The sequence below is a fragment of the Onychomys torridus genome, chromosome 23 (assembly GCF_903995425.1).
Source record: "Onychomys torridus chromosome 23, mOncTor1.1, whole genome shotgun sequence".
NCBI classification, from domain to species: domain Eukaryota; kingdom Metazoa; phylum Chordata; class Mammalia; order Rodentia; family Cricetidae; genus Onychomys; species Onychomys torridus.
Window position 1 is genome coordinate 46,977,252 of NC_050465.1, and position 26,257 is coordinate 47,003,508.

General features: G+C 38.9%; 1 protein-coding gene across 1 annotated transcript in view; it reads left to right on the top strand.

Moving 5' to 3' along the window:
- The window catches only part of Pard3b (par-3 family cell polarity regulator beta), a 993,910-nt gene that overhangs the window by 546,178 nt on the left and 421,475 nt on the right, over positions 1-26,257 (top strand). The window contains 1 exon segment of the mRNA XM_036173329.1: positions 15,596-15,781. Within this exon segment, the coding sequence (XP_036029222.1) occupies positions 15,596-15,781 (186 nt within the window).

Sequence of the window (26,257 nt, forward strand, 5' to 3'; positions counted from 1 at the left end):
TTGAAACACTGGAAGACTTTCTTAGGGAGTTAAAGCTGAATTTTTATGCAGATATGTGTATACCATTAAATAATGGCTTAATAGATAGGTAGGCAGGTAGGTAGGTAGGTAGATAGATAGATAGATAGATAGATAGATAGGCTCACAGTGTAGCAAATTACTAAATAATTTATAAATTACTTTGGGATATGCCTCTCACCTTTTTTAGTCCATCATTTTAGTGTGTTGGGTCTTTCTCCTTCAACTTAACAGGGAAAAAAAAGAAAAAAAAAGAAACCAGAAGGCATATAACCATGCATTACTTTCCTTAAACACTTTCTCTGTATTACTAAAATATTAGTCCTTCTATGTCACTCATATTTGTTTAGCCATTGCCCTCCTTTTGATATGGCTAAAATCCTGGGGTGACTCCAACATCTAGGACAGAGGCTAGGACCAAGGACAGCCTTAACAATAAAGTAACTGGTCAGGTGTCTCTCTTTACCTATTCTTTTTTAAATCTTGACATATTTGAATTGTGAGTCAGATCCTTCTTGCAAGTCCAATAACTATAAAAAATGTTCTGGACTATCGGTATCTGTTATTCAATGGTTTAAAATGGCAAGGATTGGGAGATTTGGATATATGAAGAGTGTTATTTGTTTCATATCCAAGCTGCTGCTCCAGTACATGAAAATAAATATATCATAGCAACTCTCCATTTGTTTTTCAGTTTATTTAGAACCCATGTTCACTGTCTGAATTCAAACTTTTAAACCCAATTATCTAGGTGTTGATGTAGATATGGTTATGTTTGATTGTAAAATTTTACCTTTAGGGCTTAATTTAAGGAGGGTTGTTGCCAAATAATATCACTTGTTCTGGTAATGTAGAAGTGAATAGCAGGCAGATTTACTTCGTCTAATATCAAAACATAGGAGTGGATGTGATCAGATGAGCCAAAGTTAAATGTGTCATCATCTTAGAAACTTTTACAAGCTGTTTTCTTGTGTAGCTCAGCCTTTCCCTGTCATCAAAGGGCAAGTAGTCATGATTATGCTAAACATCTTTAAAGCGAGGAGAGAAGGGCCATCATTCAGCTGCTGGGGACGTCCCACAAACATCACTAATATTCCAACATACCACCTGGCCACATTCCTCTACAAGTACACTACCAGCCTCTAAAATGGTTTTTATTGTGGTACTAGAACTTAATTAACAGATTTCTTATTCTTCTTAATGAAATGTAGAAAAAAACTCTCAAGGAGTATTTGTCAACAATGTTGTTTTAATGTTGTATTCCATCTGCTTGTCCTTAGGCATGTATTTGATAGATATTAGTGGCATAAACAGAAGTGGTCCTTGTAGCCCTTCCCATCCTCAAATATTTATGTGAATATTTATGCAATAAAAGGTGCTGTGTGATTAGTGCTATACAGTAGTTACATATAAAGTACTGTACTGACTTAGATGAGCATCTGAACACAGAGAGACTGCAATTAAGATGGGCCTTGATGGGTCATAAGTTTGTAGGCAGTGGACAAAATTCAGTGAGGGGAGAGAGTGGATTTGGGGCAGAGACAGTTGGGTATAAAACCTAAAAGAAGATGTTTGCAACACGTGAATGATTGCTATTCTAAAAAGCATGCCAGAAAGTTCAGTTTAGAAATGTTTTTTTTTTAAAGCTGTTTTTATAGATAAGATACAAGATATGGCTGTCACATTGCATGCCTTTTGATACCATTATTTCAAAGGGGCAGTATGGCTGAGATATGTCAACAAAATTGATGAAGTAATCCCACAACAAACATGTATTAAATGCATGCACTCCCAGATACTGAGTGAATTCAAAGTTTGAATTAAACATCATCTCTGCCCTTGATGAGATCGCAGTAGTCTAGCAAAGTTAAGGCGAGTAACATGGCAAATAATTATAAAAAAGAAAGAAATTGATGAGAGTCATAATAATGAGAAGAAAGCAAGTAAAATGGGAGCTGGGAGTAAGGGTTTTATCTACTGTAAGTTTTAGGGAGTGTGTCAAAGTTCTGCTGTAGATGCTGAGACACAAAGTACTTAGAAATAAGTATGAAAGATCCTTTATTTTCAGAGCAGCATTATTTTTCATTTAAAATGCCTTCTGTGCTAAATACATACATGAGAAATGCTTATTTCTTGTGTGTAATTTTCTGACATGTCACAAAACCTGTGGGTCTATGCCATCAAAGAAACACTTGACTTAAAAACACACATTTACTAATTATGCTTAGATGAAGGTTCCTTTAGGTGCATAGGAGATTAAAATCATGTTGTTTTGGATTACTTTTGAAAGCTTAACTCCATAGACTTGGACTCAATTAAGTTAACTAGTTTGTGAACAGCCTTGCCTGTGCTGGGAAATGCAGTTGCATTAGTTCATGGGGATGAAAAGTCCTGCTCAACCTCCTTTTAGCAAAATATTGATTAGAAGTGTTCTGAACTTTTAAAATGTCCACATTTATGCAATGATTTTTATAAGATTAAGGGAATAAAAAAGTGTCCCCTCTCTCCTGTCTTGCTTTCATATACATATAACAGCGAGAAAGAAGATAATTTAGAAGTAGAGTACCAGGGCTGAAGAGATGGCTGGGCAGTTAAGAAGCTGCTCTTCCATAAAACCCATGTCCACTCCCCGCACCCACACGGCAGCTCACACCTGTCTGTGACTCCAGTTCCAGAGGATCTGACACCCTCACACAGACACACATGCAGGCAAAACGCCAATGAACATCAAACAAACAAACAAACAAATAAATATTTTTTTTTAAAAGAAGTTGAATACCAAGGGAAAATAATACAAAATGAGAGGCAACGTCCGTAGTTCAAGCCACTTAAGTAAGAGCTGCATCCCTCTGACCAGTCAGTCCTTTTCAGAAACACAATAGGACATGGAAGGAGATCACCACGATTTGGCTACCCATTTCTTTACCATGAGAAAATATCACAGGCCCACAAGCCAATGAGGTTCAGACAACAGGAGAGGTCATTATGTAAGATTGAAAACATGATACCTAAGGAAAAATGTAAACCCTATGTTTTATCACTGGCTCTTGATAGCCCCCATGTGTCGAAATAGTGGCATCTAGTTAAATAAATAAATAGAATTATTCAATTATTCACTGCCTTATTAGTAGCATTATGTTGCTACATTCTTGTTGAGGTCTCACTGTGTTTAGAGGGTTCTTTTCCTACAACTATCTGTGAACTTAACCATGTGAATTTACTTGGCCATTTGATGTGAGCAGATGTTATGTGAGCAAATACTTGAAAGTACCTGGATTTTTGCTACTTGTCTTTCATCATGTGAGCAACAAGATCCAGCTCTCCAGTGGTCTGGGGAATATGAAGATGTGAGTGATCTGTGATGTGGAGAACATATATGTTCCTTATCAGTAGCTTGGAGGCAGGCCTACCATGCACTGGAGCTTAGCCTATGCTAATTAAACTCCTGCCAACCTATAGAAATACAAACAACAAGTTTGCAGTTTATTGTGTGTAACACACTTTAGGGATAATTTTAGCTATGCGGTATTTTTGGAGCAATGGCTGACTTGCCATTCACTGACTTGCCCTCACGAATTAGCTCTGGGTAGCTTCCCTCCCACCTTTAATTTGTCTGTCATATAATGAACAATGGGAAGAGGTATCCACATTTTAATTTGGATGAGTTTTCATTGTCTGTAGGACCTAAATGACTTCTTATTTTATAGACACTTTTATCCAACAATTAATTTAAACAGAGTAATTGATTTAATTATTCAGATAAAAGGCAAATTATATGTCTATCTGCAAATGGCATATTATATATACTAAGAACATTTTCATTACAATAGTAAACATCACTATGGATTTTAAATGGTTGTTACCCACTGAGATTCCTCCCTCCCTGTTTGGAATTTAGAATTATTTATCATTAGTAGCAGACAAACGGGGTTGGTTTCCAGCTGGAATCACATTAGATGCAACTCAGACAACAGAGAAAAACTCGGGGTAAAAATACTTATATTTTTATCATTTGATTTTATCTTAAACCATTAACCAACTGGCAAAAACTCCATTTCCTCATTCTTCCTCAAATACCCCCATTTTACAATTTATTTTTGAGAATTTACTTTATCAAACTGTTCCCTTTATAAGGCCATACTTGCACTCTTCCTACATTGTGTTATAATTAATGAGCTTTATTTTCTGACCTAAAAATGAGTATTTACTGGGTTTGTTGGAGAAAATCAGGGAACGTAAGATACAGTTGTACCTTGAAAATTCTTGAGTTGGGAAAAAGACTGCATTGTCTTTCTTAAGAGCTATTATACCCTAAATAGTGGTGCCTGTGCTTGGAACAAGGATTGCTATGTATGTCCTCATACTTCAACTCTACTGGGAGAAGATGACATTCAGTAGCCATTATACCTCCCAAGAGGTAATGAAAACAATCTGGAATTTGTTGTCTTTAACTATTACAGAAACTTCCCAATCCAAAACTCAGGCAGGGGAGCAAGATAAAGAGAGGAAAGAATAAAGGCAAGGAGGAGGGGAGGGAAGGAGAGAGGGAGGGAGGGAAGAAGGGTAGGGGAGAAGAAAGGAGGGAGACATGTTCTAAGAAACTAAACTTGTTCCCTTTCCCAGTCAAGAAGGACTGCTAAGTGCTAAGAGCCTCAGACTCCGAGTCTTCCCTATATGACATACTGGCTTTTGTGGTACTTTATGCTCATTGCAATGGTTCTGCTTACAAATCATAATGAAGAAATAAGGAACCAAGTGCTTTAACCCCAGTGCTCCAAGACATCCATGGCCTTGCTGGTGACCTGTGAGATTTCTCCCTAGAGCTTTCTTGTTCTCTGGTCTAGCCTCTGTACCTAGTGTTCCTTAATACAAAATTTCTTAACTGCACCACAGAGAGTATTTTCTTTACCATCCTCCATGAAATGATGTGCTCCATGGTGAAGTGGGTAAGGAAACTCTTGTTCTCTAAGACAAATTGATGGGAGAGGAGGAATCTACCTAGAAATAAATTGTTACTACTACAGTGTTGCATAATTATCCTCAAGTTGTGTTGTGTACAATCAAACATTGATTTGTGGCTCACATATCTGCAGCTTAGCTGGGTTTTGATTGGTCTAGCCTGGACTCAGATAAACTTGCTTCCAAGCTATGGATGTGTACCTGTGCTCCACATATCTTTCCCCATCCTCAGGCTATGGGGTGCCTGAAGCATGTGTATCACATAGTGAAAGATGCACTTCCTCCCACTCACAGACTCTAAATACACACCGATTAAAAGGCTTTTGTGAGTCTCGAGACATCTTTTTCCAGAATTCTTTGTCGTAGGAAAATCTCCACATTCGTCCACACTCCCTAACAGGACTTGAAGAAGTTTTAGAGGGAGTCTGTTTGGTTTAGTTAGTTGCTGAGAACAGCCTTAATGGGGCACAGCCCTAGGCCAGACAGATCCCCTCAAGAAAGCTGAGCAGCCTGTGAACTGACTGCACAGGTATCCAAGGGCTGTTCAGTGTCTGCCAGTGCCACTCTGTCTCCCAAGCTGTAGGCAGAGTGGGGAGTAAATCAGGGCCGGCCCTATGCCCAGGGTGCACTGTCCCGTTGGACATCGTTGTTTGGTTTATGCTCACCTCAGTCCTTGATGCTGCACTCTTTTCAAGAAGGTTAGCCTGGGACACCAAGCATCCTGATCCCAAAATATTGGAAGCAGATTACCTAAGAACCCAGCTTCCAGATAGGCTACTCTGCCTAGGATTGCAATTCCTTTGTAGATCATTGAATCATTGCCCTTGTAGATTTGTTCTACCTTTCATTCATAAAAAGCATGTGTTCTTGGGTCAGCAAGGTGGCTCAGATGGTAAAGGCACTTTCTTCCTAAGCCTGGTGACCTGATTTTGACCCCTGGGTCCCACATAAGAGTAGAAGCAAAGAACCCATTCCACAAAATTTTCTTCTGATTTCCACATGTCATATTCTACCCCCTATCCCCCCCCACACACACACAGAGAGAGAGAGAGAATATCACTTACATACAATACAATTTAATTTTTTAAAGTGTATGTTCTTGTGTTTTAACCACTGAATTATTGTATGTGAAATATTTATGACATCTGTAATATGAAGTTTCTCTAATCTACTGGGATGTTTGTTTTGAGACACAGTCTCACTGTGTAGCTCTGGGTTGCCTGAAATGTCCTGTGCAGACCAGTCTTGCCTTGAAGTCACAGAGACTTGCCAGTCTCTACCTCCTGAGTACTGGGTTCAAAGAGATCTACCTTCACACCATACTCTCTAATCTTGCTTTTATAACATGGAAGGGTTAATCTAGAACAGAAAGAGCCATCATTTCTCAACTTTAAGAAGGCAGGCTCTAATTTAAGAATAAATCTGTCTGAAATATCAAATTGCAACATATATACTTTCTATGACATAAAGTATTATATTCATTTCATATTTATTAGTTATTTTAATAAAAATGAATCAAGTATTATAAGTATTATACATATTAATGGTATGTTGTATGAGGTTCTGATGTCTTATTTTTTCGGATTCATTGGTTTTAAGAGGAGGAGATTGCTGTGGTTGTTTTGTTTGTTTTTGTTTGTTCCAGACAGAATCTCTTGTGGTCCAGGTTTGTCTGAAACTGCTCTGTAGCTTAGGATTCTTCAGCCTCTGCCACCCAAGGATTGTTTTAAGCTCTGATCCAATATTACACCAAAGGTGATTTTATATGGCACAGGCGGGGAAAGACAGCTGCTATCAGATCTTTGTTTTGAGATATTAGTTTACCGTGACGTTTACTTCTCAAACACTGGTTTTTCTGGCGTGTTACTCAGCTAGCTATTCTTGGTTTTGCTAATTTGCTCCTGCCACCAGCTTTTAGTGAGAGGGGACGCAGTTCAACAAATAAGAAAAAAAAAAACCAACAACTATAAATAATTTCTACAATTTTATTCATCCATGTCAGTGGTTAAAGTCTAACTTTTATGCGTGACTGTGAACTTTGAAAGATCACAATAAAGACATAAATTTAAAATAGACACAGTTGAGCTAACTATAATCTACATTTACGTTCTTCCTTCTGTTGAAAGGACATACCAGCATTGCTGCATTGCGCTCTCTGTAGCCCTTCTCTTACGCTGATATTGACTCACCTTGTTTCTGTTTTTATGATTGATGACATGATATTAAATTTTCAGTTAATTCTAGGCAATTTAGTACATAGTTCAGAGGCATGGAAATATACACACAAGTAACATTATACAGAAAACCTAGGTTATAGTAAGGAGTATATATGTACATATATGCATATATGCATGCAATAACCATTAGTGAAAAAAAAAACCAGCCAATGAATTTGAAGGAGATGAAGGAGGGATACAAAGGAGGGGTTTGGAGAAAAGAAAAGGAAGAGGAAAACATTGTAATTATATTAAAATCTCAAAAAATTGAAAAAATAAAGACAACGAACAACAAAACATCACCATAATCTCTGATTCTTTGTTGAAATTTGTACATTACCCAGTGGGAAAAACACTTTAAATGATCATTTGCCCACATGCAGATCACCAAGTGTTCTGCTCATTTCTGTCCATGCATTGGCAGATATAGTGAAAAGAAAAGTCACTTGCCATTTATTAAAGTGACATCCTTAGGTCACAACTTACCTTGTCTTGTGCCTGCTCATCTCAGGTCTTTTCCATTTCTTTACTCTTGAAAAGACAATCAAAATAAAATGTCTCCCTGCTGCTGGGAAGAGCCTCTGACTCATACTGTAGTAGAATACTCACATTCTGAATTTTATATAATCCAATTGACCAAAAACCTTTCATGCTTATAATAGTGACCTAAGGCTTTTTCAGAAAATAAAAAAAAAAATCAGAAAATTGTGTCTTGCAGGTATTTTCTCCCTTAACTGTTGTAAAATTTTGTTTGTTACTACAAAGGTTTTATCTTTAAATTCCTTGGAATTTACTTAGGCAAAAATTAACAATAGTTAAGCTTACTATAAAATATTCTGGCAGAAACATCAGGTGTGGTTTTTTGCTTTATATATAAAACTTATGTTCATTCTTTCAGCCCTTTCAGTTTTTGTAATTGACAAAATGATTGCATGCGAAACATAATTCTTGCATAAAGTAAGCTGCTCACAACACAGGCTAATTACACATTTGGGAGGCGAGGCAAAGACATCCAGAGTTTGCTCCTGCTGAGCCCCAAGCACAGCATTTAATGAAATGAGGGCCATAAAAGGTTCAGCATGGATGCTTTCAGGTCTGGCCTGGGCTTCTGGGAAATTGCGCACTGGCCCTGTGAGCTGCTGCATTCCCCTAGGATTTGAAAGGCTGGGTTATTACCACTTGCGGGTGTGAATCAAGCGCTACTTTGCAATAGAGGACACTGTGAGTCTAGAGATGGCCCCATTTGGAACACTCTTAAACTAATAACATGGATGCCTCCTTGCCCATCCATCTTCCTGCTGCTGTTCCTTCTTCTCACACCAAGAGATTACTTTTGGTGTTTGGTTTTTAGAGGGGGTTAGTATATCCAGCCAGGTCTGTGCAGACAGTTCCATACAAACATAAGGTTTAATAGAATAGCATAGAAAACACCAGAATGAGTTGCAGTCTTGGCAAGTATTATCTCATAAATCTTTCTGTAAGTGTTTATGTGTGCATGAGTGTTGTGTCTGCATAGTTCCATATAGGTGGATGGACAAATAGATGAATTGTGTAGATGAATAGAGAGATAATATGGCTTTGGGTACTGGATCACGGTGCTTCCACAGTCTTGGAAAAAGTACGGTGAATATTTCTCTTTGTGATGGTCACTTGCAATCTGAGGTAACTGATGAAGTTCAAAAACATGAATGCATATAGACAATATGCATATACTGCATATGGTAGAGAGAATCAAATAATGCTTACAATAGATCTAATAACATGCACTATGTATAGTTTCCAAAGAGGGTAGATATATATATGTAGGCATGTGTACAGGCAGCCTTGAAAGGTTTTCCATTTCTGTAGTTAGCAGTATAATGATATAGAAAATGTTCTTATACCCTCATACATTCTTTTTTAAGAGATATTCCTATTACAGTAATTCAGTAATATTGGAAAAACATAGCATGAAAGGAAAAATAGCAGCACTCCAGCGGAAGTAAATAATCTGCTCTTGTGATATTAGATAATGCAAAATTCTTGTTTCCAGCAAGACAGAGTGGGGCAGGTGGGTAAGTAGGCAGCGGGTGGGAAGGTGTCTGCTTCTGTGATGCAGTGTGTATGTGCATGCCAGAACCAAAGCATGCTGTGCACACAAGTTCTGCTTCAAATTTTACACCAATATTGTTTTAAACAATTGTATATATACATTTAATAAGTAAAAAGTAGCAAGCATGTTAGTCTAGTTAGCCTCATGGACTGTTCTTGATAGTCACCTCTTTTGGTCTTAGATTCTTGTATGCGTAAAATGAAGCACTCAGGAGTTAAACCAATTCATGTAGCATTCCCTATCATCTTCCCTACTCTGTTCATCTCACAGAAATTGGATACCTGCCTCCAGAAATTAGCTATCGTCTAACCATGAACATAGCTGAGTGTATAACTGTAACAGTCTGTTTTAACCAAATGTTGGTCATGAGCCTGTGGACTGAAGACCTGCCCAGTTGCAGGGGTGTTTACTGTCTTGGGACTAGGGAATAGATCCGTAATAGCAATATAGCCAACAACTTCTATGATACTTTCTAGACCCAGGAATTTTTTTTTTAAACTTTATTTTATGTGCATTGGTGTGAAGGTGTCAGATCCCCTGGAACTGGAGTTACAGACAGTTGTGAGCCAACATGTGGGTTCTGGGAATCGAACCTGGGTTCTCTGGAAGAGCAGCCAGTCCTTCTTACTCACTGAGCCATCTCTCCAGCCCCAACCCGGGCATGTTTTAATTTGACTGTATTTGGTAATGTTAATTCAAAACCAGTCGTTTCTCAACTGGATGGGATTTGACCCTAGATGACATATGACAATGCCTGAGGTCACTACAGTGCATAGGACAGTGCCGCATGGACCCAAATGTCACTTGTGCAAAGATTGAGACCCAAGCTGAGGATTCTGTATGATTGGTCCCTTGCAAGTGCTGGGACATTGAGTTTAGGAATACACAGTGTGGCATTTTGAGTATGTATCCCAGCCTAACCCTGGGAATATTGAGGGCTTTGTGTCCAGAAGTATAACCTCTAGTGACTAGCTATAAGAAATAATGAGCAGACAAATTGAAGGTGTGATTCACATGCTTCCCCTTACTATACCATTATTTTTGGTGGAGAGTTGCAGGTATCTGTAGGCGGAAAAGACAGGGGTTCTCCTAACAATGTGGGATATCTCTTGCAGAAAAGACAGGAAGCTGGGGGTTATCTGCAGTCTGGATGTGACATTGTCCTCAGTGTCATCACATCTCTGATGATCTTCATTAGATGTACTGGCACTGGCAAGTGCTTTCTACACCATCCCATCTGCTGCAGAATGTTGCTTGATAGGGTTTAAGTTTAATTTTCAGAGTTGCTGTTTGAACCAAGATTACTGGTATGACGCATTCAGTATATTGATTTTTTTTTCTTTGTACATTAGGTAAAGGAACATTTATTTCAAAGAGAGGAAATGGCTGTGTTAACTACTGTAATGGTTTCCTTCACCATTGGGAATTTGCCATTATTAGAAACCACTAATTATGACTTGAGTCCGTTACAGCATAACAAAGACATGAAGCATTACTCTAGTTGGTAGAGAATATAAATTGCGTAGCATTTTACTTTCATTATAGGAATCTATCTTGAAAATGTCCTGTGACTGTGGGATGTCATGATGGGTCGGAAATCTGGGACACAAGGTTGTACAGTGGCACAGTAGTAAAGAATCTGGCTGCCAGGCATGATACTCACACTTGCAATCCCAATTTATAATCCCAGTACTCTTGAGACAGATGCAGGAAGATTGCTGTGAGTTTGAGGCTAGCCTGAGCTACAGAATAAAAACCTATCATTTTAGAAAGAAAAAGGAAAAAATAACTAAAAAGATTTTTTTTTAAAGACAAAATAAAACCCAGAAGCAGAAAGCAAAGTAGTGATTACCAGGGGGTAAGAAGACAAGAAAGGTGTTGGTCAAAAGGTACCAAATTTTGGTTTTCACAGCAATGATCTAGAAATTATATCACTACCTGGATGGTGACTATAATCCATAACTGTCTATGGTATTCTTAAAATTCATTGAAAACAGGCTTAAGGGGTGTTACTCCCATTGCCCTAAAAAATAGGTATCTGAAGTAATGCTTATATTAACAAGTTCAGTGTTTTTATTTTACTATGTATACATCTGTCTATGTGTGTGTTTATGGGGTACATGTCTGTATGTGCACTTGTGTGTGCTAAGGTTCTGGATCCTAAGTTACATCTTCATGATTGGATAGCAAGCACTTTTTTAAGAATTGAATTTATTTATTTATTTTCCATCCTGACCATAGTTTCCCCTCCCTCCTCTCACTTCCCTAACCTCCATTCCCATCCACTCCTCTGTTTCTGTTCAGAAAGGGCCGGGGCCTCCCATGGGTATCAACAAAGCATGGCGTATCAAGTTGCAGTAAGACTAAGCACCTCCCCTTGTATTACGGCTGGGCAAGGCAACCCGGTAAGAAGAGTAGGGTCCTAAAAGCCAGCCAAAGCAGTAGGGACAGCCTCTGCTCCCACTATTAGAAGTTCCACAAGTAGACCAAGCTACACAGCTGTCACATACATGTAGAGGGCCTAGATTGGTCCCATGCAGGTCCCTAGTTGTCAGTTAAGACTCTTTGAGTCCCAGTGAGTTGTTTCTATGGGTTTTCTTGTGATGTCCTTGACCCCTCTGGCTCATACAATCCTTCCTCCCTCTCTTAAGCTCAGCCTGATATTTGGCTGTGGGTCTCTACATCTGTTTCCATCAGTTACTATATGAAGCCTCTCCAATGACAATTGGGGTAATCACCAATCTATGCATATAGCAGAATATCAATAGGCATCATTACATTGACTTTTTTTTCTCCAATCATGTTTGGAGATTGGGCCATCCAGCCTCTGGATCCTGGCACTCCAGGCAGTGTCAGGGGTGGGCTCACTCTTGTGGCATGGGTCTCAAGGTGGACCAGTCATTGGTTGGCTACTCCCACAGTCTCTGTGCCACAATTTTCCCAGCACCTCCCATAGACAGGACGGACTGTAGGTCAAAGGTGGTGTGGCTGGATCAGTGTCTCAGTCCCTCTACTGGAAGTCTTCCAGGTCAGTGGAGATGGCCAGTTCAGATTCTGTGTCTATTGTCAGCAAGCCCTTTCTTCACTGAACTGTCTTCCCAGCCTTGTATACATAAACACATCAAATACACACTATACGTATATACAACATTTGTCATTTAATAATAAATTTACAACATAGTTCACATCATCTCTAATCATAGATCATGGATAAATGTCAGTGCTTTCATTAAAATGACTATAGAATATTAGACATGTAATAAACAGCTCATGACCTTTTACTAAAAATAAATAAGAGTTGGAGCCAGGAGTCATGCTGGCTGGGCATCACAAAGCTCCAGTATTTACAAGTCTTGTGATCTGTTAGCACAGTGCCTGGCTGCTACGCACCATGATTCCTTCGTCTTTAAAAAGGCCAGGATAATAAATAAACCTGTGGAGTCACCATGAAGCTCAGTGCTTAAACATGTGTCAGGTACTCATGTGGGTCAGCTCCTTCATCCTTAGCCCCTGGTTTGTTGTTTTTGTCGTATTTCTGGTTCTCCCATGTCAGGAACTTAACTTCGAAATGAAAAGGCAACCAGAATGCAACATGCTCTATGTTTTGTTTCTGCAGTTAGGTAACAAATTAAAGGTATTAGCATAAGACAATAATTGTAGTTGGTTGTTTTTTCTCCTTTGGGGAGCCTGCCACCCAGCTCCCAAATAAACCACACACAGAGACTTATTCTTTTTGTTGTTGTTGTTTGTTTGTTTGTCGAGACAGGGTTTCTCTGTGTAGCTTTGCACCTTTCCTGTAGCCCAGGCTGGCCTCAAACTCACAGAGATCCACCTGCCTCTGCCTCCCGAGTGCTGGGATTAAAGGCGTGCGCCACCACCACCACCGCCCGTCATGGGCTTATTCTTAATTATAAATGCCTGATCTTAGCCTGGCTCCTTGCTAGCCGGCTTTCCTTAACTTTAAATCGTCCCGTCTACCTTTTGCCTCAGGCGTTTCCTTGTTTCACTTCTGTAAACCTTACTTTCACCCTTACTCCACGGCTGCCTGGCCCCAGGCATCCATTCCTCCTTGTTCTCTTGCTCTTTCTTTCTTCTTCTCTCAGATTTCTACTTCCATTTATCCTCTCTGCCTGCCAGCCCTGCCTGTCCTTTCTCCTGCCTAGCTATTGGCTGCTCAGCTCTTTATTAGACCCTCAGCTGTTTGAGACAAAGTAACACAGCTCAGAGAGTTAAACAAATGCAACATAAAAGAATGTAACACATCCTTGCATCATTAAGCAAATGTCCCACAGCATAAACAAATGTAACATACCTTAAAGTAATATTCTACAACATATAATGGCTATCAAACTAGCCAAATACAGTTGTCAAGTGAAAACCCCTTAATCATAAAAAAGTGATTTGAAGGGACAGTCATACACCACATGATGTCACAAGTTGTTTTGGTATGTGTAAGGACACTATACATTTGCCACATGAAGTCATGCACCCTAGGAGTGTATTTACCAGCTTATATCCCCATCCATAAACAATGTATAACTATATTTCTAAAGCAGAGTTAGTTTTTTAAAAATAATTATCAGTTACTAGTAGCCAAAGAAATTTCTAGTTTTACTTCCTAAAATATTCAGAACATATAGTGCAAACAATTGTCCTTTAATTTATAATTTAATTCTGTATAGCTTTATTAGACTTAAATTAACCTAATCCCAGAGAGGCCCAGAAACGAAACATAAATGACTGTAAAATGTTGTGGATTCTAAATTAGGCAGACTGGAAGACAAAAGTGAAGGCTAACTGTTTACATTTACTGCTGAATTCTGGCAGTCCAATGAGAGAGAGAGAAAAAAAAACAAAAAACCAGGGATGATAACTTTGACTCCAGATATGGAATTTGCTATTTGTATCTTAGCTAAATATATATATATATATATATATATATATATATATATATATATATATATATGTATAATTTATTATAAAATACATTATAATATGTTTGTAAATGACGTCTCATTTTTTTGAACACCCTTTTGTCAGCATCTTTCCAATAAACCTCACTTACAATGAAAGCAATTGAAAGAACTATTCCTTTACAAGTTAAATGCGGGTTCTTGTCTTTTTCATTCAGGGTTGAAAATGTCAGGGCAGTGGATCTGGCTATGATCAGACCCCTTAATCCTGTTTTAATTATGGGTTCTTTGCTACTTCTGGTTTTATATGGATTTGAGACTGACACATAGACAGTCATGACGATGTTTTAAATACACAATTTTACAGAGGAGTCACCTCAAAGTGACCTTAAGATGAGACTCTCTAGGCATAATTACAGACATGAAGTAACTGCTGGCCTAGAATGAGTGGATGGTTTTCAGGGATATCTCATTTTCAAATTTTCCAGCTAAGCACTGGGGCACTTCCACATTCCTGCAAGCTTGAGGAGGTGCAGGAGAGACAGTTATGCAATTATCACATGCACAGCATGTGCTGATTCTCATGCCCGTGTATCTGAAAACCCTCTGTACCAAATATGACTAACCACATACTTCTCCCAGGAGAGCTGGCCCATAAGCTGCCTTTTACCACCACACTCTGTCTGTTTGCAGACTAGTTTGCTAGTGGGTAGGTGTCATTTGTCAGAGAGGACATGAATATTTATTATGCATAATTACTTTTTATTGCAGTCTAAGAACCTATTTATTTTTAGGGCCTCTGCTAGACAATGATATAAGCTTACAGATTGATTTTTGATAAGATGAAATTGAATTCAGTGATAGCCATTAAAAATGTTTCTCTAACTTTAAGATGAAAATTTCCTTGTGCTTTGTGTCCTATTGCTGATCTTCACCAATACTATAGTTTTCATAAATGATATGTTTTAAAATATGTAAGTGTAATATTTCTTCAAACTTTTCACAATGTTCCATATATTAAGCTCTGCATCTTCATCTCTGAGATGAAGATGTGGAGAATGAATGATCTCTAGGAACCTTCTGAAACCTGATGTTCACTGAGTTTAACATCCAGCCTGTATCATTATTTTAAATATTCTACCAAGATTCCAAATGTCTACAAAATGTTCAAAGTTGTACAACCTCACCTCATAAGGTGGCTGTTTTTCTCAACCATCACCAAATTCTACCCCCAGAGAGCACTTTGCTGTGTGGTAGATAATGGTGGTAGCATCTTACACACAGAGAGAGATAACTGCTAGAGGTCCAGCCATCCTGTCTTGCCAACTGCATCTGCTTCAGGTCATCTGAGAAGGATCAACTGATAACCAGCCCTCTTCTCTCACTCTTCCCAACAGAAAGGAGAACCTGACTGCTACACACTCTCCCTAGAGACAAGCGAGCAGCTCACCTTGGAGATCCCCCTGAATGATTCCGGTTCCGCTGGCCTTGGGGTTAGCTTGAAAGGGAATAAATCTCGAGAAACTGGAACTGACTTGGGGATTTTTATCAAATCTATCATCCATGGAGGTGCTGCTTTCAAGGTAAGGCTCTGGTGTTTGCCTGGGTTCTGGTACTTGGGGATGTAGTTGTTATGCTTGAAGCCCAGATAGAGACAATCTCTAAAGGATGGGATCCATTGAGGATTTCCTGCTAGACACTGGAAATGTATATGAACAGATCTGGGGAGCAGTTCCATGTTTCCATACTTCCTAAGATAGTTCTGAAAATTCATCATGGTTACCATTCTTTTGATTGTTCCATTTAGAGTCCTCTGAATTTATAACTTGGCTGAGTAGTGCCTAAAACTATATAATTCAAAAAAAAAAAAACAAAACTAGAAATGAGTTGACATGAAAGCAACAAATGAGAGAATTTTGCTCGTAAAAAAAAAAATAAAAAAAATAAATGAAAGTTTAATACGTTCTAAGAATGACCGTAGAATAAAGGTCATTTGTCACGCCACACACCTGAAGATAACTCCAGTGCCCAGAATATGTATTTGCCTTTAAGCACTTGAGTAAGCTTATACAGTTCCAGAAAGAGGGAGAATATTATGGCCATACTCTCTCACAGTCTGGTGGGCTGTAAGTCCAAAGCTATTAACATGCTATAATAGTTAGCTGATTGTTCCAGCACGACCACTCCATGGTGTCCATGTGAAACTGTGGGCAAGGATATTGGCTAGTTGTCTCTCACTTTGTTACCTGCCGAGCCTAGTCCATAAGGGCCCTGGGGATCAAATAATCAATGAACACAAGAGGCTGAGAGGGGTAAAGTGATCACAGAACAGGAAAGCAAGTTTGTGTTCCTGGTCACCATTTACTTGTACTGTGGAATGGTGTTCTGGATTTTGAATCCTGCCTTCACTTCTCTCTTTCTCTGTAAACACTGGCAAATTATTCTTCCGAACTGGCCCTTGTTTCCTCATTTAGGAAGTCATAAAGTTTGTAGTGCTCATATATGCTAGTACTATTATTAAGACTAAGAAACACCATACATAGAACAGTGGTTCCCAACTTGTGGGCCACAACCCCTTCGGGGGTCACATATAAGATAGCCAGCATATCAGATATTTACATTATGATTTAGCAGTAGATTACAGTTATGGAGTAACAATGGAGTAATTTCATGGTTGGAAATCACCACAATGTGAGGAACTGTATTAAAGTGTCTCAACATTAGGAAGGTTGAGAACTGTTGATATTGAGTCTTTGGCCCAGTGTCTGCCAAAGCCTCTAAAGCATGTTAGCCATTGCAAATGCTCTTACTGTTGCCCATCTGTGCCTGCTCACACACCAAAGCTGAGAAGACCTGCTTAGACTCTGCAGGAATAGCCAGGTCTTGCCCATGCTTTGCTGAACCATTACCTTCCTATGCCCCTTACTTTGACTGATCCTTTAATTTAGACACTAAGCTGATGTCTTCTTTCTTGGAATGTGAGGATTTGCAATTCTTTAATTTATTACCCAGCTCAGTTAGCTTTTGTCATGTGATCAGTGACTAGTCATAAAAGTTCAGTGCTATGGGTTGGGGATTTAGCTCAGTGGTAGAGCGCTTGCCTAGCAAGCACAAGGCCCTGGGTTCAATCCTCAGCTCAAAAAAGAAAAAAAAAAATCCTCAGCTTAAAAAAATAAAAGTTCAGTGCTTTAATCAATAAGCTTTTATTTTGCTCATGGCTTTTCCTGGCAGCTCCTAGTGGTGATGAAGGTTCTGGGGCAGGCTGGGTGTTTTCTGTCACACTGTAGGTCTACAGGCATGATACATCACCTATTTTACCAGCCCTGTGGCAGCAGTCTACGAGATATCGAGGGCTAGCTGCGATGGGAGATGCCTTACTCTGAAGTAGCATGCTGTCACACATACAACATGGTCATGGATTAAAAATCATGGTCCTCACAGTGAAGCTGGCAGAGGTGTGAGTGTGGGATTGGCAGAGAAATGAGGTATATGAGTGAATCTGAAATACCCTCTCATGTGTCTCAAATAATACAACCAGGAACAGAAGGGAAACAGAATGATAATAATGGCAACAAATGGCAACATCCATTCTACTTCCTGATTGGTAGATGCTAGGCAGCATGATAAGTATTTAAAATGGATTATCTAATTTTAGTCTTCATTTTCTCATTTTTATTACATTATTTTATCAAAAGGGGGGTTGCACGTGACAGTAATTTCAAGGGTCCATTGTTATACGATAATCCGGACTTGCTGACTATAAAATCAGACTCTGTGCTTTAGAGTGAAGACACTGTTCAGAACATCTAACAGTGTCCCTGGACACAGGGGCTACTCCTTGGCTTAGTCGTCTATCATCTTCATCCTTCTTAACAAGCAGTCAAAGTGTACACTGTGTTTACGGACAGGTGCTGTTTGTGGACACCTGCTGCATGCTATTCTTCTCATTTCTAATGACAGCTCTTTTGTGAAGAATTTACTCCAAGTAAAGTTGAAAGTGAGATGACTTCTTGGAAATTAAAAGCAAACATCTTTGTCTTTGTTTCTTCTTCTTCTTCTTCTTCTTCTTCTTCTTCTTCTTCTTCTTCTTCTTCTTCTTTTTAAACAATGGGCAATAGCTTCAGCTCCAACATATATTGGTGTGTGATTTAATATGCATACTCATTTGTGGAAGTGGGCAGCCCCTTGCCTAAGCAGTCTCTAACAGTCCCATTTCTTGTTGAGAGATTTCACTTTCCATTTATGTAAATTTCCTGCCTGACACAGGTCTGCTGAGTCAGACAGTCACACCATTGAAAAGCACTGGACAGCATATTTATAGCTGATCTTGAACCGTAAGAGGCATCAGTCATGAATCTAGCCTTCTTGTGAATGGTTAGTATCCATTTGTCTTGTTTACCTCTTTCACTGTGAGGAGTAGAGCCCTGAGCCTTGTTCATGAGGAATCTGATTAAGGGGAAGGAAATAGTATTTTTCTCTTTTTCCTGCTAGTCCAATAATCCACTGTTACTCCTCAGAAAATTGCCACCTGTTCCATGAATCTGGATTATGTCTTACAAAAATTGTTTGGAGACTTTGTTCCTGTCCTGGTTGAAGAGAAACAAATGTAACAGACTGCAGTGTCCCTGGGGCAGGGGAGATGAGCACCGGGACATTCACATTAGCATCTGGCCCTAGGATTTTACCTGAAACCAACAAAATATTTTTACTACTGGAGCCCGATCTTCTTCTCCCAGCCCTTCGTACCACTAATTGGTTCTCAAGGTGTTTTTCCCTTAAGGGAAGGTGGATTGTTGAAAACTAAACTACTTTGAAAAGTATGACCAAATTCTTCCTGTGGATTCTGTGTGCTGCAGTCTCCTGGGAGCGTCTGATGATATAAACAAAGACAGACTTCCCAGCCAGATGTAAAATCTCCAAATGGCTCAGGCTCTGACAAAGGGCCTCCTCCTCCTTGTCTCTCTTCTCACCTACCACGCTACTGCTTTTGAGCCCCTTGTTTCGGCTTCAGGTTATTTCTAATAAAAAGGCAAACCTCTATCTGCCATGCAACAACTCCTGGGTGCTTTTTGGGAAACAAGCAGGAAGCTGAGCTATTCTCAGGGCAAGTAAGGTATTCCTTACTCAAAAATGATCCAAATACTTAACTAACTCAGGACATTGAAGAGACAATGAAAAAAGTAACACCTCCCAAAACCTTAGAGGAAAATGAAAAAGAAAGAACACCCAGAGACTGAGAAGTGACTGATGACACCCTGATGTCATCTCTGACTTCCCCCCACCCACCCACCACACACACGAGACATACCCATGCATACCGGAGCACAATCTTTTTGGTGTATACATACACATACATGCAATACTCTCACACTCACAAAGGAGAAAAAATAACACCCAGAAATTCTGCTTTGCAAAAATCATGCAGTTACAGGCTGGCGTGGCATCTGGAGTTCCTTGCATAGCCTTCTGAAGCATCACTGTTCACAAACTGGCATGGACCACACCAGCACAATGCTACTTCTTGGAGTACTGATGGAGTAAGCTTGGAGTACTTGGAGCATGCTTACACAGTAGCAGGCTTCTACGTTTATTTCAGTTTCTATCACTCTCCCTGGGTGTTCATCCCAAAGGATAGTGTAATTGCTTATAGGAACCAAATGGAAGAGTATGTGTCTGCTTCTCTACAACCAAGAGCTGTGACTAGGATGAAATCAGGATGTCCTTGAGGATGATTTTTTTTTTAAGTTCATTTTTTGTGGTTGGAATTTCAAGTGAAACATGCTGTTGTTGCTGTTAAATGGAAAGACATGTTGTCAGTTTTGCACTTGGAAAAGTATGCCTCTTCTTCCAAATCTGAATTAAACCATCACTTTGTATTTTCTCCAAGGTCACTCACTCTATAGTCACTTTGAAGACTTTAAATTTTTAATCATTTGCTCAAAAATTTCAGGTACAATGGTTTTATTTTGCTTTGATTTTGATAAACTATATTACATAAAATTTAATTTATTTTATATTTATTGCTTACACTTAGACGGCTTTTTTTTATAACTGAAATCACTCTTTAGAAAAGATCCATCTTTTTTTTTTTAATTTAGGAAAATCATCATCACTAGCATAAGCATAAGAAAGAATTCCATACAGTGCATCACACTAGTTCTAGCTAGTACTTTTTTCATATGCAGATGTTAGGAGTAGAATGTACCCTATTGAAGCCCTGAAATAATAAGATAAAAATTCAAATTTAAGAGCTTTTTTTTTCCTAAGGGAAACAAATGTCATGTATCAGGTGGATGGGTTATTTAAGGACTCTTAAACAGAGAGAATGCATTTACAACTGCTACTTTGTACAAAATTAATTTAGCCCAGTTTGTGCTTAATAAATACTACTTGATGATACTGAAATTAAGTAACAGAAAAATGCCTGGCATAGCTAATTGCAAATGTATGCACCCAGAATATGAAATAGACATCATTTAAGTAACTTGATCCTGTGTGATCAAGAAATTTGGAGTGATTTTTCTTAAAGATATAGAATTACATAATCTTCACTATTCCATAGTGGATCTGAGAATTTTAACTAATGCAAGTATTCACGATGATCAATTTCAAATGACTAAACTGAATTAAGGAGAAGAAAATCCACAGGAGTAGAAGGGTAAGGACCAGATGTGGATTCCTGGGTCTCTTGGTAATGTGGAGCATTTAGAGCACCCCACTCTTAACAGGAGTCTGGTCAGAGCTCCCAGCCTGAGTAATTTCCACCTCCATTTCTGCCAGTATCTATAAATCATGGCATATCTATAATTAATGAATCCAAAGGAAGATAAAAGGGACAGCTTTTTAAGGAACACTAATGTTAAATGATTTCTTCAACTCTCCTTTTTTTTTTTTTTTAAGAATTGATACACTCCCTGCCATGCGGAGGACTTTGAGGCTGTTCCTCTGACTGAGGTTAAGGCAGTCTGGGTTATGGGCAGCTACATTGTACACCCTCAAATGTAAGAACTGAGCACTAATGAGTAGTCCGCATTCACAAATGGACAACCACAAATTAGAACTGGAAAACCAATCGAGACATATGTAGTCTACATAAGCAGTAAGAGTTTTATGTGTTTTTTTCAAAAAAGGAAACCACTAGCCAAATAAGGAAAATAATTTTCAGCCAGTTTTCCTTTAAAGCATCAAAACTTTTAGCAGGTATTAATTCATATAATCATGCTTATTTATGAATTTAGACACTGGGACTTTATACAGAGGTCGCATCATATACCTTCTAACTCTCTATGGTCTCAATTCAGCTTCCACCATTGCATTGCTTGCAATCTTATCACCTCTAATTTTTTTTCATTTCTGCAAATATAAATAAAAAGTCCATTTGGTCTGGACCAAGTAAGATTTGAAACTACATGGTCTTGGTATACATTTTGGATATCACTGGTATCTCATCAAGCTTAAAAGCATATATGACTTCATAGTCTTAGAGAAAAAGGTAATCTATACAAATTGATCTATCAGGATGGTGCTGTGGCGTCTATAAATAGTACCTATTTAAAAATAGTTTATAATTTAAATTCCAAAGCCTCTTGAGGGATGCGACTGGGAGCTGGTGAGCCCTTCCAGAGGAGGGGCCTGACGGGAAGTGTAAATTCACTGAGAATGTACCCTGAAGGGGACGTGGACCCTGGCTCTTTCCTTGTTTTCTCTTTGCTTTCCCACATACTCAGGCCATATTATGTTGTCTTGCCATTGGCACATCTGCTCCTGGAACAAACCCTGAAATTGTGCTAAAGCAGCTAATGTAAATTATGTGCAGATATATGTAACATAAGACGAGAATACTAGTTGAGTATTTCAGGTAGTTGTCATAGATCAAAACTAATAAGCCTACTTGCCCCTACCCCCACCAAAAGAAAAAAAGCATAGAGAAGGGAAAAAAAGTAAATATAATAACATTTTTTTCAATGGGAAAGATCTCTCAGAGTCTAATCTGTTTATGCATTCATGCAGAAGATTCCTGATTCATGTATAACACATATGCCTTAACAAGCTTTCTTAATCTGCTTTTCTAGGGCAAAGTAAATTAGGAGCACAGAATCCGGAAGGAGATAGGCAGGAGCGGAAAAGGACTCGGAATGGCAGGAAACAGGAAGATGTAAAACAAGCACAGAATGCAGAATGTTATTACCCTGCCATAGGCCAGTGAACAGTGCTGAGACTCTAAGCCAGGCCTTCTCAAACTTCCATGCTGCAAAAATAATAAGATTCACTCTGGTTGTAGGAAGTTGTACATCGCAGTGGCCTGACATATGTTTTAAGCAAAAAGAATTAGGCTATATTCTGAAAGCATTATATCAAAATGATTTTGAATATACTTGTCCATATGCTCTGGAGAAGGTCCTCTAGTTTCCTTACAAACATTTCCACATACCACAGATGCTGGGACTCTGTTGCTCTGCTCCATACAAATGGAGCGAGGCTCCAAAGATGATAACTGAATTAAATCCATCTAAGGGTTTACAATAGCTGAGTAAGTGAATACGGGGCCAGTACACAAAAAGTAATCAAGCCAGCCTGTGCTCATCAATTCTCCTTAGGTACAGTTTATAAATTAAATGATTTCTTTGTTACAGATGAAACTTACCCTAGTCCCAATGCACCTGACTGAAAGATTTTTTTTTTTTCAAGTGACTCAGTGTAGCAAGCACTTCTTTAGCCCCTGGAGTGAGTTAGGCAATCTATAGTAGATTGGAGACACAGAATAAACTCCTCATTCTATAACCTAGCAAGCTAAGGATACTAAATTAAATATGTGACAAGCTAATTCCATAAGGGCAGCAACAGACAATCAGCTATAGCAACATGAACGGTGAACAAAGAGGCTTTAGTTGTGCTGGAGATTAACTAGGAGAGCAAGATGGCTGTCAAGCCTTGCTAGAAAGGATAAGGAGATATCTAATAAGTGCAAAGGACTTTTGGAAAGGAGGGAGGGTGTGGGCAAAGTCATACACACCAGATAGGGCTCTTTTGGGGAAGGGTATCCCTCTTCCATCAACTGAGATGTATTAGGGCAGATGATATGAAGTGAAAAACGTCTCACATGGGTAAGGCAGTATAAAATGAATACTACAGACATCCAGTGTGACTGGCTTCCTTTTCCAAACTGTGCTTCAGAGTGCTTTGTTTATTTGTGTCCTTTTAAACTATAGTTTCTTAGAGACTTTAAATGATAACAAACTGAAGTCTATTTTTCACATTGATTTGCCTTATGCTTTGGTTTATTTTCAAAATTACAATAGGCATATATTGTCATAGATTAATTGTAGAACCTTCAAATGGATTCATTTGGGGAATTGTCTCAATAATCAGGTGCCATCTTGCCGGGAGTATCTGCTGCTCCAGGGAATGTATGTTGTGAAGTCTGACTTTGGGGCTTAGGCCCTGGGTGTTGATAATATCTCAAGAGGCCTTACCAAGGGTCCTGTTAGAAGCATGCCGAGGCAGGAGCCAACATCTGGTCATGATTAATCCTCTCAACACCCTGGACTAATGTGGATTGGCCTTGGGCCACAGCCAACTCTTCCTGGGAAAGACAGTTCCCTTGCTTCTCTCAGACTTTGCAGAGTCCTGCCCTTTACCTTAGCATCACTCCAATCTTACATGGAGGGGTTTTAGACAGACAGACTAATGGAAGTGCATGGAGCCATGTTTCATCACCAGTTCAGAACAGGGGGTACTCAAGAGCTGAGCTAGAAGGTCACAGGAGCCCCTGGATGTCATTACAGTTCTGTGGGAGGCACATGAAATATCCTGCACCACACATGACAGCCCCTTATTGCAAAGAATTATCTGGTCCAAATGTGCCATTGCAGAGAAACCCTGGTATAAATATTTGCTTTGAAGAGACTAGGATCCATAACTTTTATTAGATTCTCAGAGAGATCCAAGAACCCATAAAGCTTAAGGATTATTAGCAAAGGGGCTGAAAACAAGACTCCAGAGTGACCCAGACCGGGTTCAGATCTGCTCCCAGAACATGACTAGTAACAATTCATCCAACTCCTCTCAGCCTCAATTTCTTCTTTTTTTCTTTAAGAAAATAGTGTTATCATAAGGTTTCAATTATCTCATGCATTGAGAGAGTTTAAGCATAATGACTACACAGTAGAAACTTATAAGGTGTTTTATTAATATTTTAGTACACTTAATCATTTCTAGAAATGTGATTTTGGAATCAAAATAGCACAATAGGATCTCATACCTATCCTCATCACTGGAGGGGCAAGGCAAGATTGCTGGGAGTTTGGGGCCAGCCTGGGTTACATCGTGAGCCCCATAGTGAGGTCAGCCTGTTCTACAAGCTGAGACATTGTCTCAGAAAAGAAAAGAGAGGAGAGATAAGAGCCGGCCATGCTAAGACCCTTTTGAAATCAATTAATGTAACCAATCCTCTGTCTTTACATCCTTATATTATAGTAGGAAGTAATATTTATATCACAAGGTCATTGGGAGAAATGATTAGAAGATGTCACACAAAATGTTTCCACAGATATTTCTGAGGAAGGGAGATGTTAATACTCATGCATCTGGTCTCTGAGCCTTTGATCCCTCCTTTTATGATAAGTGGTTAGAACTGATGACTTTCTAAGCCTTCTCAGGCACATACAAGAGAGAGACTTAATACCTCATGTAAGTTTTTTGTGTCTGCACTAAAGTACCCTGAGGAAATCACTGTTAGTTTTTACTCCTGTTTTCCCCCTCTCTTCAACATTGTTTTGGGTGCCAAAGGTAAGGACTGGGTCTTTTGCTTAGGGTTCTGTTGATAGCAAGATAGGAAGAAAGATTGTCTTTAAAATTATTTATTTCTTTATTATTGTTACTGTGAGCACATGTGTGTATGATGCCTGTATATGTAAGCACACATGCCATGACACACATGTAGAAGCCAGAGGACAACTTTGGGGAGTAGGTTCTCTCCTTCCACCTTTATCCTGGTTGTGGGAACTGAACTCATGTCACCAGGCTTACATTGCAAGTGCCTCTACCCTCTGAGCTATCTTGCAAAATCCAAGATTTATTCCTTTGAAAAGTATAAGCGTGACCCAGATTGTGATGAAGTAGGCATGCTAAAATTATTAAGTAGCGTCCATGGATATTTGTATTCATGTATTTTTACTCTCATGCCCACATATCTATCTGAACATAATATTAATAGAAAAATATTAACTTCCTTGGTGAAAATTATTTCAAAGTGAAAGATATTCATGATTTTCAGTTTGAGTTTGAGTAGCAAGTTCTTTGTCCAAGCAACTTCATTTTAGATGATGTCTAGTAAGGGACATGTAGTTAGAAGGCAAGCTTTTCCTTTTCCTCCAGTTTCCTTTTGAGCATCTCCTATACTTTCCTATGCCCATGCAGTCTGGGTATGTCCCTAGATTTCAAATACTGCTTTCTTCCAACAGTTACCTGTGACATATTGTCTTCACTGGTTTTGAAAGTTTTTCATGAAGCAATTCCCCTCTGGGGATGAGTTACTATTATTTATATAGGTAGAAAATCATAGTGAATTCAAGATGTGGACTCTTCTGTTCTTTACAAACCTTGATCTTAACCATCCAAGCCAGTTTTAATAAACATGGATGTGCCTTCTCTTACTAGGTATTTAGATAAACGATGCCTCGTCTTCTTGGAGCATTGTATTATTCATCTGTAAATGGAAGAGGTTGGACAAGATGACCTCTGAGGACCTTTCTAAGCCCAGAGCTCTTTGCTCTGATGGTATTCTAAATGTTAAGACAATGTGGTCTTCCTGGCATTACCATTAATGAAATTAATTATCATTTATCTTATGAGCCAGAAGCACACACCAATAGCAAGAGGACAGCCACTCCTACAAACAAGAGGGTGTGGACTTTTATGGTGACCACAAGTCTCTAGTGACACATGTGACAAATGTAAATGTCTCAGGAAAAAATTCTAGAGGCCCTGGGGTGAGTCGCCTGACTGTTTTTCTGTTTTGGACTTGACTGTAGTAAACATATTCTACTTGAGTGTATTCT